Source organism: Bombyx mori, chromosome 11, assembly GCF_030269925.1.
Source record: "Bombyx mori chromosome 11, ASM3026992v2".
NCBI lineage: Eukaryota > Metazoa > Arthropoda > Insecta > Lepidoptera > Bombycidae > Bombyx > Bombyx mori.
Window position 1 is genome coordinate 8,109,983 of NC_085117.1, and position 17,296 is coordinate 8,127,278.

Sequence of the window (17,296 nt, forward strand, 5' to 3'; positions counted from 1 at the left end):
CAATGTGTGTTCCGCTGTGTCTTCCTCGTCGCGGTCCGCGCAGTGGTGGCACTGCGCCGTCGGTTCCCTTCCGGCTATCTTGTGCAAGTACCGGCCGAAACAACCATGGCCGGTAAGCATCTGCGTTAGCCGGAAGGTGAGGCATCCGCGGTCGCGGCCCACCCAGTCCGCGAGGACCGGACGGACCGCCTCGACGGTACGGAGGCCGGCCGACGGGTCCGCCAAGCGGCGAGACCACGCCTCCAGCACGGACCGCCGAGATTGGAGCCTCCGCGCTCGAACTACTCCTTCGCCGGGGCGCCCTTCCCCCCTAGAGCGGAGGTCGCTACGCCACCTGTAATCGGCAGCGAGCGCCTCCGCCTCCAGGTCCCAGGGTGGCGCCCCGGCGAGCAAGCACGCCGCCTCGAAGGAGACGGTGCGGTATCCTCGAATCGCCCTGACCGCGATCGCGCGCTGCGGACGTCGCAGCGCGGCAACGTTCTGGCGGGTCAGGGCGTGGCACCATACGGGCGCGCCGTATAGTGCCATCGACCGCACGGTGGCTTCGCCTTGCCCCGTCCTTTTTTTTTCGTACCTATTCTAGTAACCTCGAGGGGTTATTCTAGATTCACCGAATTATTAGGTGAGCTCACGGGGCTCAAATCCTGACGACGTTGCTAACCTAAACCCTAACAGGAGCAGTGCTTCGCAGAATCTACCACCGGATCGGAAACGCGATATTAATTTACTCGCCGAGCCCTTCGTTGCAAGCGACAGCCACGATAAAAGAGTTGAGTGGTTACTATCCATTCATTAAATAGTAATGCTCGCTTCTCGGCTGAAATATCCTAGACGGTGGTATTTTCCGGTGCGGGATATATACACCTCAGTGTACAATGAACAATATGTAACTCCACTTTTGCAGAATTACATTGCACATATATATTTGTATTACGAACATCAGAATATCTTACAATGATATTATCAAATAAACAAAACAAAAATGGAACCAACGCCGTTGTAATACCAGTTGTGTAAATAAAACAGGCCAGAGTGACTGAGGTTGGGTTGGATATCGTTATTTCGACCTTGTTTATTTGTTTACTTGACCGAAACAGAGTTGATGCTTTTGAAATGTGGTGCTGGCGCCGCCTATTAAGGATTCCATGGACAGCCCACCGCACGAACATCTCGGTCCTACATCAGCTTAAAATGGAGAACGCTCAACGCCTGTCTGCCACCTGTCTGCAACGCATAATGCGCTACTTTGGCCACGTTGCCCGCAGAGGTGTAGACAACTTGGAACGTCTGATGGTCACTGGGAAAGTAGAAGGAAAACGTCCTAGAGGCCGGAGCCCCAAACGTTGGTCCGACCAGATCTCCGAGCAAACCAGCGGACCACTTAGCGCTGCACTACACCAGGCAACTGACCGGAACCGATGGAGGCTGACAGTAGACAAGCTAAAACGGAGTCACGATCCTCAGCAATGAGGGAGCGATGGAGAAGAAAAGAATTTGTTTACTTGAGATAGCATTAATCTAGAATTAATTATAAACTTTGAGGGTACTGTGAACTGTTTTTTTTCTTTCGTCCAAAATTTTATTGTATAAACGAATGTGAGACAGCCCATGCGATGTTAATAAGTACCGCAACTCAAAAAATTCACTATGTGTTTTCTGCAACCCGTATCGACACATGAGACGTAAATCTTCACTGGTGGTAGGACCTCTTGTGAGTCCGCACGGGTAGGTACCATCGCCCCGCCTATTTCTGCCGTGAAGCAGTAATGCGTTTCGGTTTGAAGGGTGGGGCAGCCGTTGTAACTATACTGAGACCTTAGAACTTATATCTCAAAGTGTGTGGCGCATTTACATTGTAGATGTCTATAGGTTCCAGTAACCACTTAACACCAGGTGGGCTGTGAGCTCGTCCACACACCTAGGCAATAAAAATAAATAAATAAACTCTATTGTAAAGTATAAAGTTTGTCCCTCACCATTAAAACAGATATCGGTTAGTAGTATTGTGGATTTAATTCACTTTGTTTTTAAATCAATCATATACCTGAAGTGATATTATAAGGTCAGGATAGAGTGTACTCATTCATAAATTCTATTAGTTCGATATTGTTCACAATTGGCCTTTGTTGTTCCGTTAGTCATCATGACCTTTGTTTGTTTTTTTGGGTGTTCATAATCAACCGTGCCTTGCATTTACCGTGTAAATCGGCATAAAATTCTAGTGTTTTCTTCGGTGACCAGTCGGCCGTGACCAAGGAAACTGTAAAGTATCCGAAACGTTAGAAAGAATATATCTAATTAAAATAATAAACACAAGTTTATACTGGTTGAAGGGAAAATCATAAGATCGTCTGAAAATCGCCCGCGAAGCAGTAGTGCGTTTCGGTCGTTAGAAGGATTTGCCCACCGAGTTTCTCGCCGGATCTTCTCAGTGGGTCGCGTTTCCGATCCGGTAGTAGCTTCTGCGAAGCACTGCTCTTGCTAGGACCAGTGTTAGCAATACTCCGGTTTGAGCCCCGTGAGCTCACCTACACGTCAAGGAGAATCTGAAATAGTCTCTCAAAGCTATCAGCAGAGGTAGAAAAAAAAAGGATGAGGACAAGCGCTATACTATTACATAATTATACTGCTGTGTTACATTATTAAGATATATCTTAATAAGACAAAAACTGGCTCAATCAAATATATATGCGAATCCCTCCGCAAACATTTCACAGGCACAAGTCACCTGCACTAAACATGAAACGCGGATCGATAAGACTTCAATTACCGTCTATTTACGTTTCTGACCTCGCTCATTAAATTATCGGCACGCGTTGACACGACCGCACCCGGCTGTCGTCAACTTGTTACTAATGTAGTATGTAGTTTCACTGATTTGGTGATGGTTTAGAAACGCCTTGTTATTCGCATTATTATTGGGAATGAAGAGATCAGGAACCGCGTTTTGGCTATCGGAATTCGTAGACAACATTCTGGTGAATTCATCAGAGTAACTTGCATCAGAACCAGCTAGGATGTTCGACTTAAAAAAATAACCCTTCATAATCGTTTGGTTCTCCTTTCCCAAACCGAAATGTAAGACTTCTTAGCAGCATAAATAGGCAGTATAGTAGTAACGAAACACGGTATGCTGGTATAACAATCGTGGAACTCTCCTACGGACACAGCCCACTGAGTTTCTCGCCGGATCTTCTTACTGCGTCGCGTTTTCGATCCAGTGGTAGATTCTGCGTAGCACTGCTCTTGCTAGGGCTAGTGTTAACAACGTCCTCTGGTTAGAGCCCCGTGAGCTCACCACTCGCCTGGTTACGCTGGCATAACCCCTAGTCTACCAGCCTCAGGTAGGAGAAAAAAAAAAGAAAATGGAACCCTGAATTTCCCATTGAATCCCTTAGTTTAAAGACACCCATCCAAAATAATTAGGTGGTTTTATTCTGGGTTACACAATAAAAAATTAAACAATCAAAAGCCAGTTGTCAAATGCGTAATTAACAAAACGGTTGGCAGACAAGTTGACGCTAAATGTGATATTTGGAAGAGTTCCAATGTAATATGTTTACGTGTTTTCGTATTTCTAGTAAATGGAGTTTACTAGAGATCATCGATGTGAGTCAGCATTATAAAATTACGAAATACATTAATAAGTCGCGTTTAGGGCGTAATTTGAACACAGGAATTATCGTCGACAACTCTGAGGGTTGTTTCTCCAATACGTTTAAGACCGGGCACTCAATACCAGAAACTTTTAGTTTTGTTGATCTAGTAACCACAAACAAGTCTGTAATGTTAACCAGGTACAGAACGGAATTTCATTTAGTGTACAATGATCCTAAAGTTGTTTTTTTTTCCTACCTAAGCTGATGGTCTAGAGAGACCACATCAGCGTAACCTTAACTAGTAGGTGAGCTCACGGAGCTCAAACCTGATGATGTTGCTAACACGAACCCTAGCAAGAGCCATGCTTCGCAGAATCTACCACCGGATCGGAAACGCGATCCACTGAGAAGATCCGGCGAGAAACTCAGTGGGCTGTGTCTGTTAATTTACTCGCCGAGACCTTCGTCTCAAGCGACGGGTTCCGATTACGATGACCGGCTAAAGTTGTAGGTACCGCTTCATGAACTATATACTCACCAGAGGTTTAGCTGGATTCGACTCGCTCCATTAAAGTCCCATCATTCAATACTAGTAGTACAATGGTATTTCATTAGTTAGACGGTCTTGATTAAAACCGTTTGCTCCCAACACGTTACTAAGGAATGAGCCGATTTAAAAAAATTAAATAAACGCAGCATTAACGTTCACAAGATAACCGTTGTTCAAAAGGTGATAACTTATCTTAGCATCCTATCGTCAGCTGAATTTTTCGGTTTACTATTATAATTCAAATATGGAAATGGACCTTCAAAACTTTTCATCGAAGCGAGTCTTTAGGGCGCTTTCAAATGGCCATGATTTTTGCACCGATCCAGAATGCAGTTTCACCACTGAGAAGAATGGGGAGAACTTCATCGCTGACTCCTTTCCTAAACATATACGTACTTTATTTTGTAGGCATTGGCTTGGTCGTGCCTCTTGAAATACTGACCTCCACGAGTATCTCGTAGTACCTCGTTCTTGATACACTCGTAAAAGGCTTAAACGACGAAAGGAAGATCTTTAACCGAGCGGGTGATATTGCTCGGTAGACCAACAGTCTAGAAGTTATTGTTCGGAAATTGAATATATGTAAGCTTATCTTGAAATTGTCATCAGCGCGATTCAGGCATCTGTCAAATATCTGTCTGTTGTATAATGGCTTCCACCACACACTCACTGTGGAGTTGGACCGTGGTCTCTATTACGCTATTGGGTATCCTATGAGTGAGTGATCATGATTTAAATTTCTCACCACTGTATTATATAGACACAAAAATGCTCCAGACAAGGTAAAGAATAGCGTATTGCCAAATATTCGCATTTAAGACATGAGGAACAAAACTTAAAAATCCACAGTACATCTACACGATGATTCTGTGCTCACCGCAAACGCCTCAAAAGTGTGCTATATTATATTGTGGCCCAGAACAGAGTAGGAAATATGCAAAGCAGTAGTAACGAAATAGCAAGGTCTGGCTTGTATGACTATAATAATGATGCGCTTATAGGACCCTACATAGCATACGTAGAAGCCCACATGAAAACCACGAAAGCCATCCTGAGGGTGCAATTAGAAGGCGAGTATGACTAAAACTATATCCATGAATGAATCAAGATAATGATACAATATTGCATATAGTCTGTTGATAAGTTCCGACCTGTCTATATATTGTATATCGATCGATATTGCAGAGTGTACATTCATTGACAGAATTTTCACCATATATGAAAAACAAAATAATCTGTTACAACAATTCATGCGGGCGATGCTTGGAGATGAACAGTAGGAGCTAGTGAAATGACGAAAGATCTCAAAGGGTTGCGAAATGTCGGGCAATTGTTTGTCCAGATTCTAAAATCTAAGATAGATGCCGTTGTTGCGAAATATTAACAAAATCTAGAATACTAAGACATTCTCACGGCCTTTTGTTCCTTTATTAAACTCGATATTGTTTTTTACAACTAGGTATGCAAATTAAGACACGTGAATCATGTGAAGGAATCATATTTCCTCAGTTCGTGAGAATACTCTTATCTCTAACAATGCACATGCACCGATAATTTTCTAACAGTCAAATGTTTAAAGTCACTGTATAGGATTTGATGTAAGGAATTTTCGAAATATTATATCTAATAGTAAAGCGTTAAAATAACATGCTGAAATCCAAAACGCGATTTCTATAATATGATCCCTGAATATGTACATTGTTGTACGCCGAACATAATGCGTGTAAAAGTATTTTATACTTTTTGACGTGACAACGTCTTATAATTCGATGGAGCCAGCTGAACGAACGAAAAACATGACTCATGCGGCGTTACCTCGCTCCGAGGCGTTCCATTTAAGGCTTGAAGTGCAAGCGAGAGTGCGCAACGAGCGACAAAGAGGCACAATCGGCCTCCACGTTCGGCAGCGTTCGACATCTGTCTCTTTCCTACTTGAGTGAGCGATGCATCCGCGTGGACAGCTGCTATACAATAATACATTTACATGTTTTCGTCAAGTATGAAGTTCAGTGAAGAGTGTGGTGTAAATTGTTTATTGCAACGATAATTGCGATAATTGAAAAATGAAACCATTCCATCAGTATTTTCTTATGACGTCACGTTCAACAATCGTCAGTAAACCGACTTTACAGACAACCGATTTTTTTATACTCTGTGAGGTTAACGTCAAACCCTATGGTTTGAAAGTAAAATAAAAAACAACATATCGCAGCGCTGGAGGAACATCGATGCGATTTGTTCATTTCGAAATTATCTATAGTTGCAAGAGTCAATTGATTAGCTGTTTTCAAAGACAAAGTCTACTAAATAACGTAACTGTCATAAACAAGAAACTACTTAAAAAACACGGAAATGAAACACATTACTTCTATTTTGCTACAATAATAACATTTTGTATTCAGCTCCGGTATGTTGTTGGTTTGCGTTCGAACCCGCCGCAGAGAATCACAATTGACTTTTTAAACATTCATTGTTTACGTAATGTTGTTTGCTTGGTCGTCTTCTAAAGGACAAATACATCAATTGCAGTACAGTTGAAACCTTAGTGGTTTCATTCGAGCCCCTAAAGCAGTTTTAAAACCCCTAACATCTGGGATTCTCCGAAGTCAAACAAACCACTACTAGTCAAGGCGCTGTTAGTTCTCTGTGTGCAAAAAAACTTGAATGTAATTTTTTTTTGGAACGCAGTTCCTTATGATACGATGCGGAGGGGTACCTTAACCGGGAAAAATCGTCCGTAACGTAAGATTTTTTCTATTTAGTTTGTTATCAACAGATGACACTGCACGTAAGTTCAACAATTCCTGAATCGCGGTGACAAGATGTTACACAGTTGATAGACGTTCTTGTGCTTCTCTTGCTAAATCATACATACTTGGCGTATGGGATACCGTGTTCATGCAGGCGGTTCCCACCAGGGCGAGGCTGCTCCATTGTCACTGCGGAGTGGTTGACCCTTGCGATTATTTTTATTTTTATCAATAAACAAATCATAATTAAAAATGTATACCCGAATAATTATTATCTTTATACCTCGAATAGAACTTGAAATTAATATTTTTATAACAAGGAACTTCGTTCCTATCCGGTGTCCCACGACACCACACATCTTTTTTTTTGTAGAAAATTCGGCGGTAGTTAGCAGAAGATTTTAATTTCGACGAATATCACTTTATTTCTCTGTCACCACGTAAATTGTAAAAAGTATTCGAAATTTCGGAAATCAAATCAAATCAAAATCAAATCAAAAAATTTTTTATTCAACATAAATGAAAGTACATACTTGTTGAACGTCAAAAGAACTACCGCCAATTCACAAGAACTAGCCTCCGTCCTGAGAAGAATTGGCAAGAAACTCAGCGGGCATGTCTTTTTTTTTTAATATTAGATAAAAAAAAAAAAAACATGTTTTTTTTTGTTAAATATTCAAATAATAAACGTGTAAATAATAAATAACGTTTGAACACGAACGTGATCAAACAATACGGGTCAGTGCGATTTAAAGTAACTGGGTTCAGAGAGCCGTACGTTGAAAGTATTTATATTTTCCTCAATAAGTAGGTCCAATTAATGTTATAAACACTAACTCCTGCAAAAATTCCTAAATAAACAAGCGTCTGCCGGAAAAATACAGAGACAACGTAACTCAATTTATTTATTCCAATCGAAGGTCATAATAGGCTCGTCTGCCCGAGATGTCAATAAAAAATATTATTAACGGATTAAACTTGAAAATTTTAAATTCAAGGTTTTCGTTTTGGTATTGAGAATAGATTTTGCATAATTATTAAGGGTCGTACTTGTTGTCGTTTCTTTTTTTTTTTATTTGTACTCAAGCAACAGCGAAACACGTTTCTCGGGATAAAGAATAGCTTGTGATCGCCCCCTCCATAAATTGCCTGTCGATTTGTAAATCTGTCGGTACGTGAAATTACGAACCAACGAACGCGGTGTCGTATTTGTAACAGACGTTGCCAGGGTCATGACATATATTACGATAAAAAGAATGATATGTTTGTCACAATCCAAACCATAAACCATATTATTATTATACTATATTTATTTAAAATCTTACAAATATTATAATATTTTTTTAAAAAGATATTAAAAATACAACTTTAAAAACACTATATAAAAATAGATTGCCGCTGATGGCGGTGTCTACGACACAAGCCACCAGTGGTCAGGACTTCAGAGTAAGAAACCTCCTCACAATACGCGCAGTATCGAGGATAAATTATTATTATTAAGCTATTGCATAAATTTTATCGCGGGCCTTGAGCGCGGCGACCGAATCATGAAATTCCGTAACGAAAAAAACCTTACACCCCACACTCCGCCTACCATGTAGCTTGCGTTCAACACATTCACACGTTGCGCTTGTGTAGTGTTTGTGAATAAGCGCGTGGCGTGACGTCACATTGCATGCGCATCAGGAAAAGTCTGCCCATCTCTCTCTCGCGCGGTCTAGCTTATGAGTGTGAAGGAGACAGTTAAGGTTTTGCTTTTAATGTTTAATAGAGCGTGGCCTTGTTTTATTATTGTTTTAATATTAAATTATCATTGTCTAATTATAATTGCATAAGTTGATAAAAAAATGCTATCCAATAGCTTTACCGCGGCAGTTCCCGAGTGCCACACGTTTTTATTTTTTTTATTTTTTCGTATCTATTCTACTAACCTCGAGAGGTCATAATAGATTCACAAAGCGAGTAGGTGAGCCCACGGGTCTCTAACCTGACGACGTTATGGTAGTTTGTCGTGAAAGAGTAATTAGATCAATCGATCCCAAAAAACTTTAATTAAAGGTTGAAGATTTTTTTGTTTTAAATCACGTGATCCGGGATATCTACTATATAAAATAATACCGTATAAGGCCTAAAAAATACGTGGCGTTAATTGTAAACGTAAATAATGTGATTTATGTGATGATATATTATGGCGACTCAAAAAAATCGACAACAAAATAACAGACACGAACGCGATTCTGTAAGTTTCGTTTTTCCATAGAATCTACGGGACCCTAAAAAATTTTATAATCGATAATGGTAAACTGTCTGTAAATTGTTGCACCTGTTTCTATAAGATCATGATTTTAATTTACGATCCTTAATTAAGGTTATTAAAGACAAAGTATTGCCTGAGCTCGAACATGATTCAAAGAAAAGAAAAAAATGTTATTTTTCTTATTAAAAGGTATTTTTATGTGATCATTATTAATGTAACGATTGAACGTAATGTAAGACTAACAACGCGCCTCTAAGCTATTTGCTCCTTCTTCGTACAAAGGCCGAAATGAACAAACCAAATTAATCTCTGTAAATGATAAACGATGATACAAGTTGAAGAATGATTATTTTTTAATAAAAACAGAAAATTAAGTAAACAGAAAGAAGTAGGTAATATGAACAGACAACGTCAAAATCCAAGTATAAAAAACTACATCCGCTATCAAAATAGCAAAGAGGTCCGCAACAAAGGCCTTAATAAGCAATGGTACATGTGAAATAATTTCTTTGTTTTCTTGTAGATGGGAGCAGGCGCGAACGGGCCTGGTGGCCGTCGAGCCCTCGAGCTCATCCTCAGCGGGGGGCTGAAGTCTCTAGGGCGTCCAGCAAAGCCCGTGCGCAGGGCTGCGTCCCGTGACTCCGTGCTGTCACAACCGCAGCCCCTGCTTGAAGGTGAGAACTAATCTTAATAAATATTTTCGTCATATTACTTGTGTGGCGTTAAGATGCTTGTTGCTTGAAGCTTGCCACCAACACCTGAAGCGATGACCATGACCACTCTGTCAAGATTGATACCGATAAAAAAGAAGAAAGTTGCCAGCATATTTTTTTATCTTTGTCAGGTATTGATGAAAATGAAATTAATGTAGTGTCATCGGTCCTTGTTACGTGTGAGAATTGAATAATCATAAATCGATACTATATATGTTGGTGAAAATTACGTTGTAAATTTCAGTTACATGGATATACCTATCAAGCTACTTATCCGACCCAGGCGACGGGGCAACGCAAAGCCGCCGTCACCCGAAATATGTCTTGTCGGATCCCCCGAATCCACTCTCGGTGGTCTAAGGCCCTGTCACCGGTCACCATCTTCGTCGAACTTGTCGATTAGGACGAAGAGTTCCATGGGTGAATTAACCCATAGACGCAGCCCTCGTGAGTTTCTCAACGGATCCCAATTCCGATCCGGTGGTAGATTCTGCGAAGCACTATTCTTGCTTGGGCTAATATTAGCAAATTCTCTCAAGGTGAGCCCGTGAGTTCACCTACTGGTCCCGGCGTAGCTGGAATAGCCCCCTAGGATACCAGGGAATAGACAGGACAAAAAAAACGAAACTAATAAAATCGTAAAATAAAGATACCTTGAAAATCTCTTGCTACATTGTAGTTGAAATTAGGTTACTAAAATTAAACTTCCCCAAATATTTTGGCATTTAGATACAGCCGAAAGGGCACTGTTTACATCAAAACATTAATAAATAAAGTTTAATATGAATTGGTAATGATGGTTCCTGAGAAGCGAGGTTATTTATAATCAAGCGTCGACGTAAATGACGGTTAGAAAAAATGAAATCTAATATTCTTGTATAGCGCGTTTAAAATTCGATGTTTTCGTGTTTACTATATCACGAGTATGAATAATTGCGATGATTAATAATAAAACTTATTTTTATCGCATTCAATGTTCATATCGGTATTGTTTGAATACTATATTATTATAAAAAAGTATATACGCAAACGGTTTTCAGGGTTATTTAAAAATCTGTATTGTTGATATGGCGTTTTCTTTAATGTTATTTGGGCGTAAATATCCACCACGGCTCACGCGTTTTAAGTAGTTCTCGACTTTGATAAAGAACCACAAGCTGAAGAACATCAATCTTGTCACGTGAGATCAAATTTACTGTTGCTGTAATATTAAATATGCTCTAATATTAAAACCTCTATTCATCGATCTTATATAACAAGGAGTAATTAAAAAAACAGACCAAAGTTTTTATTCGGTTTCGCGGAGATTTATCTTCATCATTTCAAGGTTCAATTACTTCGGAACGAGAATAGTATTTTAATATATTTTTTTCAATGTTTTTGTATGGACTTGATCGTTTAGCTCTCGCGTGATCACAACGCGATTGAAGCTGTTAAGATTATTCGTTGGACGTTAACCGTGCAATCATAACAAATCCAAAAATAATTAAATTGTTAGAAAAAAAAAAAATTTGACAAGATAATAATCAAGTTATCCTTCAAATAGTTATTTACTATTTAATGTTCCTCGAAAATTAATTGTAATTATTCGACAGAGCTCAAAATGTTTACAATTTCTGCATTTTGTTGCGCAACTTTGCGGAGTCTCGTCGAAATTATATCAGAGTTGTGTCGTCCTCAAAAGGAAACGGGGTGAACTGCCATAAATACTATATTGTTGTTGTGACTGGCGCGCTTCTACTTGGCGGGATGAAATCACGTTTCAACACGATTGGCAATTTATCTTATTGCTGCATGAACTGCTATCTAACTAGTTCCATTGCTTTGAGAGCTACTCTCGTGTTTCGAAGTTAACAAGATTGTCCAGAGTAAAGCTTTTGCGTATTCGAACAGAAAAATTGTTCTTTGTCGAGTCTTGTCCAGCTAACAGCTTACTGCATTTTTTTATTTATTGCTTAGATGGGTGGACGACCTCACAGCCCACCTGGTGTTAAGTGGTTGCTGGAGCCCATAGACATCTACAACGTAAATGCCGCCACCCACATTGAAATATGAGTTCTAAGGTACAGTTACAACGTCTGCCCCACCCTTCAAACTGAAACGCGTTACTGCTTCACGGCAGAAATAGGCGGGGCGGTAGTATCTACCAGTGCAACTCACAAGAGGTCCTACCACCAGTAAAAGCCAGATTAAGGGCAGATTAAAATTTTCATAGTTATTCAGTAAGGTTTTTTTGACGCTACAAAACTCGGACGGTTCAAAACTGTGTTTGAAACATTAAAAAATCTGTTTTGAGTAGAAAGTTGATATTATATATTTTATTAATAAACCAAAATTTGTTTTTTTTGTTTTTTATTGGAACGAAGTTCCTTACGGCAGGCTTGGAGGAGATAGGGATTTTGCTGCGCGACCGAACTGAAAAAAATGTGATAGTAAAAACCGTAAGAAAAAGTCCGTTGAATAAGGCCTTGTTTTCCGCACAGCGATATTTCACCGCGCGATTTTTTTCTCGTAATTCTTTTTTTTTATATGGAACTTCGTTCCTATCCAGTGTCCCACGACACCACACATCTTTTTATATACGTTTGTCTTCGAACCTTGTAAAATTGTTGTTGGCAGCATCCACGTACGATAACTAGCGCGCTAATCGTTTCTACTCGTATGAGGTATCACATTTCATATATTCAGCGATGTTCATAACAAAGCATGATTGACGTTCTTGCGTTAATTATAAGTACTGATATAAAAAGCATAATATAGGATAATAATTATCCTTGCCGCTATTCTTTGATTGCTTAAACGAGTGAACAAGTTCTCTTCCCATCTGATGTTTAGTGGTTACCGAGGCCCATAGACGCTACATCTTAGTTGTATAGTATCTAATAACGCCATTTTTTTGGTGCTTTTATTTTATTTTATCGAATATATGGGTGGATGAACTCAGCGTGTACCTGGTGTTAAGTGGTTACCGGAGCTCATAGACATAGACAAATGCCGCCATCCACCTTGAGATATGAGTCTTAAGGTCTCAGTATAGTTACAACGGCTGCCCCGCCCTTCAAACCGAAACGTATTACTGCTTCACGGCAGAAATAGACGAGGTGGTGTGGACGAGGAGGTGGTGGCTCAAGGCTGTTGCTAGCATTCAATAGGATGCTTTCTATAGGATCGCTAAATAATAAAAATCGGACAACAAGAAGTAGGTATTGACTCTTCTAAATAAAAATAGGAAAAACATTGAATTAATCATGCTTGACCGAGCAGAAATGGCATTCGAACCTTCAAGGCGTTTTCAGTAAAATCAATTTCTGAAAGAAACTGAGTTGTTTCCTTACTAATTTTTTTTGTCGCCTTTGAAGACAGATCGGTCACTCAGTGCGCCGGCGCAGCGATCCAAAATGGATCTTGGCGTCCGATACCAAGAGACACCATTCCTTGGGATCCTGCGCCGTTTCCTACCATTTTAGCAAGATCGTCATCCATCTGATCTTTACAACGGTACTTGGGGCGCCCGACCGACGGTCGACCGTTTGGTTGTCCCAAATACTCTCTTTTTACTGCACGATTCTGTCCCATCCATTCCACGTGGCCGAGCCAGTGAAGTCGTCGTGGCCTAAAGTATATGACGTCCGGTGCATTAAAATCTAGCCTAAAACTAAGCCAACCTTTTTTATTTTTTATTGCTTAGTTGGGTGGACGAGTTCACAGTACACCTAGTGTTAAGTGGTTACCGGAGCCCATTGACATCTATAACGTAAGTGCCGCCACCCACTTTGAGATATGTGTTCAAAGATCTCAGTATAGTTACAACGGCTGCCCCACCCTTCAAACCGAAACGGATTACTGCTTCACGCCTGAAATAGGCAGGGTGCTGGTACCTACCCGTGCAGACTCACAAGAGGTACTACCACTAATAATTACGCAAATTATAATTTTATTATTTATTAGTTATTATTTCTTTATTAGTAATTTTATTAGTTATTGTTGTAGAAATTTAAGATTGGGATTTTGTTACAGGCTTGAGGAAATGTTCGACAGTCCTCGCACTGACGGACCGGGAGAAGGTTCCCGAACCGATTAGGGCTCACAACCGACTCCGCGCGCCCTCCGTCTGCTCTCGCTGCTCCTCTCTGCTGTCGCTCGCCGGCGCTGGTGGTTCCAGGTAATAGCACAACCTTTAGAATAATAATATAACTCTTTATTTAACACCACATGTACAGAGTAAGCATATAAAACAAATAATAGTCGGTGATATAAATTGGCGGCCTTATCGCTGAAAGCGATCTCTTCCAGGCAACCTTGCAGGGAGAGGAATGTGTAAACTGGACGGTGCTATATCTTAATAAACTTACATAAAAATAAATACTTATATACACATGTGAAAAATAAATACAATATATAAGCAAGATTTACATACGATTACATACAAATAAATACTAAAAATATGCAAGTAAATACAAAACAAGCAGCAACTTGTACAGCTATATCGTACTAACCATATTATTGTGCAAGGTAGCGCGATTTTAATCTGAACTTGACAATTTCCGGCGAGGACGATTGTTTGATGCTTAAGGGTAGTGTATTCCATAAACGGACTGCTTCAACCGTAAAGGAATGTTCACAAAATGACGTCCCGTGAGCCGGAAACTTCAGCATTAAATTCTCCGATGACCTAAGTGAATGGGAGTTTGCAGTATGTAGGAAATCAAAACGTTCCTGAAGGTAGCGCGGGGATAGGGATTCAACAGGACACTGTAAAGAAGAGACAATATATGAACATTCCTTTAATTATTGTTCTAAATCTAGAGCGTTTTCCTTACCGCGTTGTCATAAGATCGCTTTTTCTTCTCTCTCTATTCGTGTGGTATTTTGTAAGTAATCCTATGAACAGCAACGTCTTGGTTATATCAACAATGAAAGTCGTCGTGGCCTAAAGGATAAGACGTCCGGTGCATTCGTGTTGAGCAATGCACCGGTGTTCGAATCTCAGGCAGGTACAAATTTTTCTAATGAAATACGTACTCAACAAATGTTCACGATTGACTTCCACGGTGAAGGAATAACATCGTGTAGTAAAAATCATACCCGCATAATTATAATTTGTGTAATTACTGGTGGTAGGACCTCTTCTGAGCCCGTGCGGGTAGGTCCCATCACCCTGCCTATTTCTGCCGTAAAGCAGTAATGCGTTTCGATTTGAAGGGTGGGGCAGCCGTTGTAGCCGGGGTACTTGAGACCTTGGAACTTATATCTCAAGGTGGGTGGCGCATTTCCGTTGTAAATGTCTATGGGCTCCAGTAACCACTTAAGATAAGATGGGCTCTGAGCTCGTTCACCCATTTAAACAATAAAAAAAATCTAGAGCGTTTTTTTTTACCGCGTTGTCATAAGCTCGCTTTCTCTTCTATTTCTATTCGTGTGGTATTTTGTAATTGATCCTATGAACAGCAATGTCTTGTTATATCAATAATGAAATCTGTAGTGACACTTCAATAATTCGTTTTGTAAACATGGCATTTGTCTTTTTTTACTGTTTTTATCGATAGCTATAGCACAGTGCTAAAGCATTAATCACATATTAAATACAAGTGTAAGATGGCTGTTATTTTAATTGCGTCGTCGACCTGATAGCACAGTTTCGACGGCGGCAGTAATGTCGAACTGTCTATTAGCGGCAGTGACCGCCTAACATCAGTGTGCTTAGTGCGAGTTTCTTAACGGTCTCGATAGCGTAAAAGTTAAGCCAATTTTGTATGCAGTTGGAACAGCGCCCCTAGCGGCAAACGCACGCAAACGATCCCATTCCATACAAATATGAACTAACTTTTACACTGGTGGTAGGACCTCTTGTGAGTCCGCGTGTGAAGGTACCACCGCCCTACCTATTTCTGCCGTGAAGCAATAATGCGTTTCGGTTTGAAGGGTAGGGCAGCCGTTGTAACTATACTGAGATCTTAGAACTTATATCTCAAGGTGGGTGGCGCAATTACGTTGTAGATGTCCATGGGCTCCAGTAACCACTTAACACCAGGTGGGCTGTGAGCTCGTCCACCCATCTAAGCAATAAAAAAAAACGAGAATAATAAAAACTCGCACTAAGGCACACAGATTAGCCGTGAGCTCTTCTACTCATCTTCATTAATAAAGTTGTAGCCTCGTGATTGTGTTGTGCTTCAGATTTATCTTTAAGGGTGCTCACTCTTGAATACTTTCAATCCACTTGCATATAATATTAAACAAAGACAAATATATGAGTCGACTATTATCAAAGCCGGCAATCTGACTTTTGGACAATGATTGGTAAATCAGAAAAACGAATTATTGACTTTGTATTCCATTGGCAGTCACAAAACTCTTCGGAACGACATCTTAGATAAATAACAGGTTAACTATTAACCTTTCTTAATAAATAACAGGTTAACTATTAACCTTTATTTAATGCAGGTTTTGAACCGTATTCTTTGAAGGAGACGATTATATTCAAATCAATCTGTATTGACATATCAATAATTTTTTTTTGTCCAAATGCACAGATTGCCACCTTTGATAATAGACGACTCATATCCAATGTTCGTAATATTAACGATATAATTGAATACGGTACCATTATTTGATGTAAATATCAATACCAAAACCGAACTACAAACCCATTTGTGATAACCAGATATTATGATTATTTCAAAACTATTTTAAAGCTTAAAAACAAATTAGCATTAATCGAACCAGTACTTAACATAGCTAACGGGTAAAGGCATTACTTTTGTATCGGCTTACATTCGGAATCGTCTGTGTGTTAATTAAAAATATTCCCGTAATATAAATAATCCTTATTATTAATGGTTTCAAAAATGTCAATGTTTTTAAGTTTAAACACGAGGACGACAATTAAAAATGATAATTAATTTTATCATTAAAAGAACGAACCCGATTCCATTCCGAAAATACTAACTTTTAATAATTTTAAAAACTACAAAAACCCGTTCGAATAGCAAACCGAATAAACAATTAATTTCATATTTTTATCTTATTAGATAGAAAGATGAAATGGACTGGTCAGAATGATAGAGCCAAGTTAAAAAAAAATGTTTTGTCATCGGTCCTTGATGCGTTCGCAAATTTTCAAGTTAATCGTTTAGCTACAACCAGATTTAGTGAGCAAAGCAATTAATTATGCATTCGGATTTATAGGGTACGAAAATATCCCGGTTCCAATTATTGGTTAGTCTTGAAGTCGGTGGAAACGTCTTCCTGCCCCTGTGAGTACGCGGAGTTCCATTGAGCCTACCCACGTAAAAGTTATGCTTGTAATGACGGAAATACTGAAAAATTAAAATAGTTAACTAATAGAAACATTGTTGTTACTTATTATGTACCGGAGTAGAGTTCATCCATACTACCTGGAGCCACTGCGGTCATCCACAGTGCGT

The 17,296-nt window shown here is 39.7% G+C and overlaps 1 protein-coding gene and 2 long non-coding RNA genes across 4 annotated transcripts in view; 1 reads left to right on the forward strand and 2 right to left on the reverse strand.

Annotated features, from left to right (window-relative positions):
• The window catches only part of LOC101743046 (uncharacterized), a 157,818-nt gene that overhangs the window by 60,526 nt on the left and 79,996 nt on the right, over positions 1-17,296 (forward strand). For both annotated transcript variants that reach the window (XM_012694982.4, XM_062671079.1), the window contains 2 exons: positions 9,680-9,830; positions 13,887-14,031. In XM_012694982.4, the coding sequence (XP_012550436.1) occupies positions 9,680-9,830; positions 13,887-14,031 (296 nt within the window). The remainder of the gene's footprint in view (positions 1-9,679; positions 9,831-13,886; positions 14,032-17,296) is intronic.
• Positions 1,995-3,926, reverse strand: LOC134199670 (uncharacterized). The gene is made up of 2 exons (XR_009974252.1): positions 2,771-3,926; positions 1,995-2,260 (listed from the first exon to the last, which is right to left on the reverse strand). It is a non-coding gene; the product is annotated as an uncharacterized LOC134199670 (long non-coding RNA).
• Positions 13,796-15,693, reverse strand: LOC134199669 (uncharacterized). Its single transcript, XR_009974251.1, has 3 exons — positions 14,690-15,693; positions 14,366-14,621; positions 13,796-14,044 (listed from the first exon to the last, which is right to left on the reverse strand). It is a non-coding gene; the product is annotated as an uncharacterized LOC134199669 (long non-coding RNA).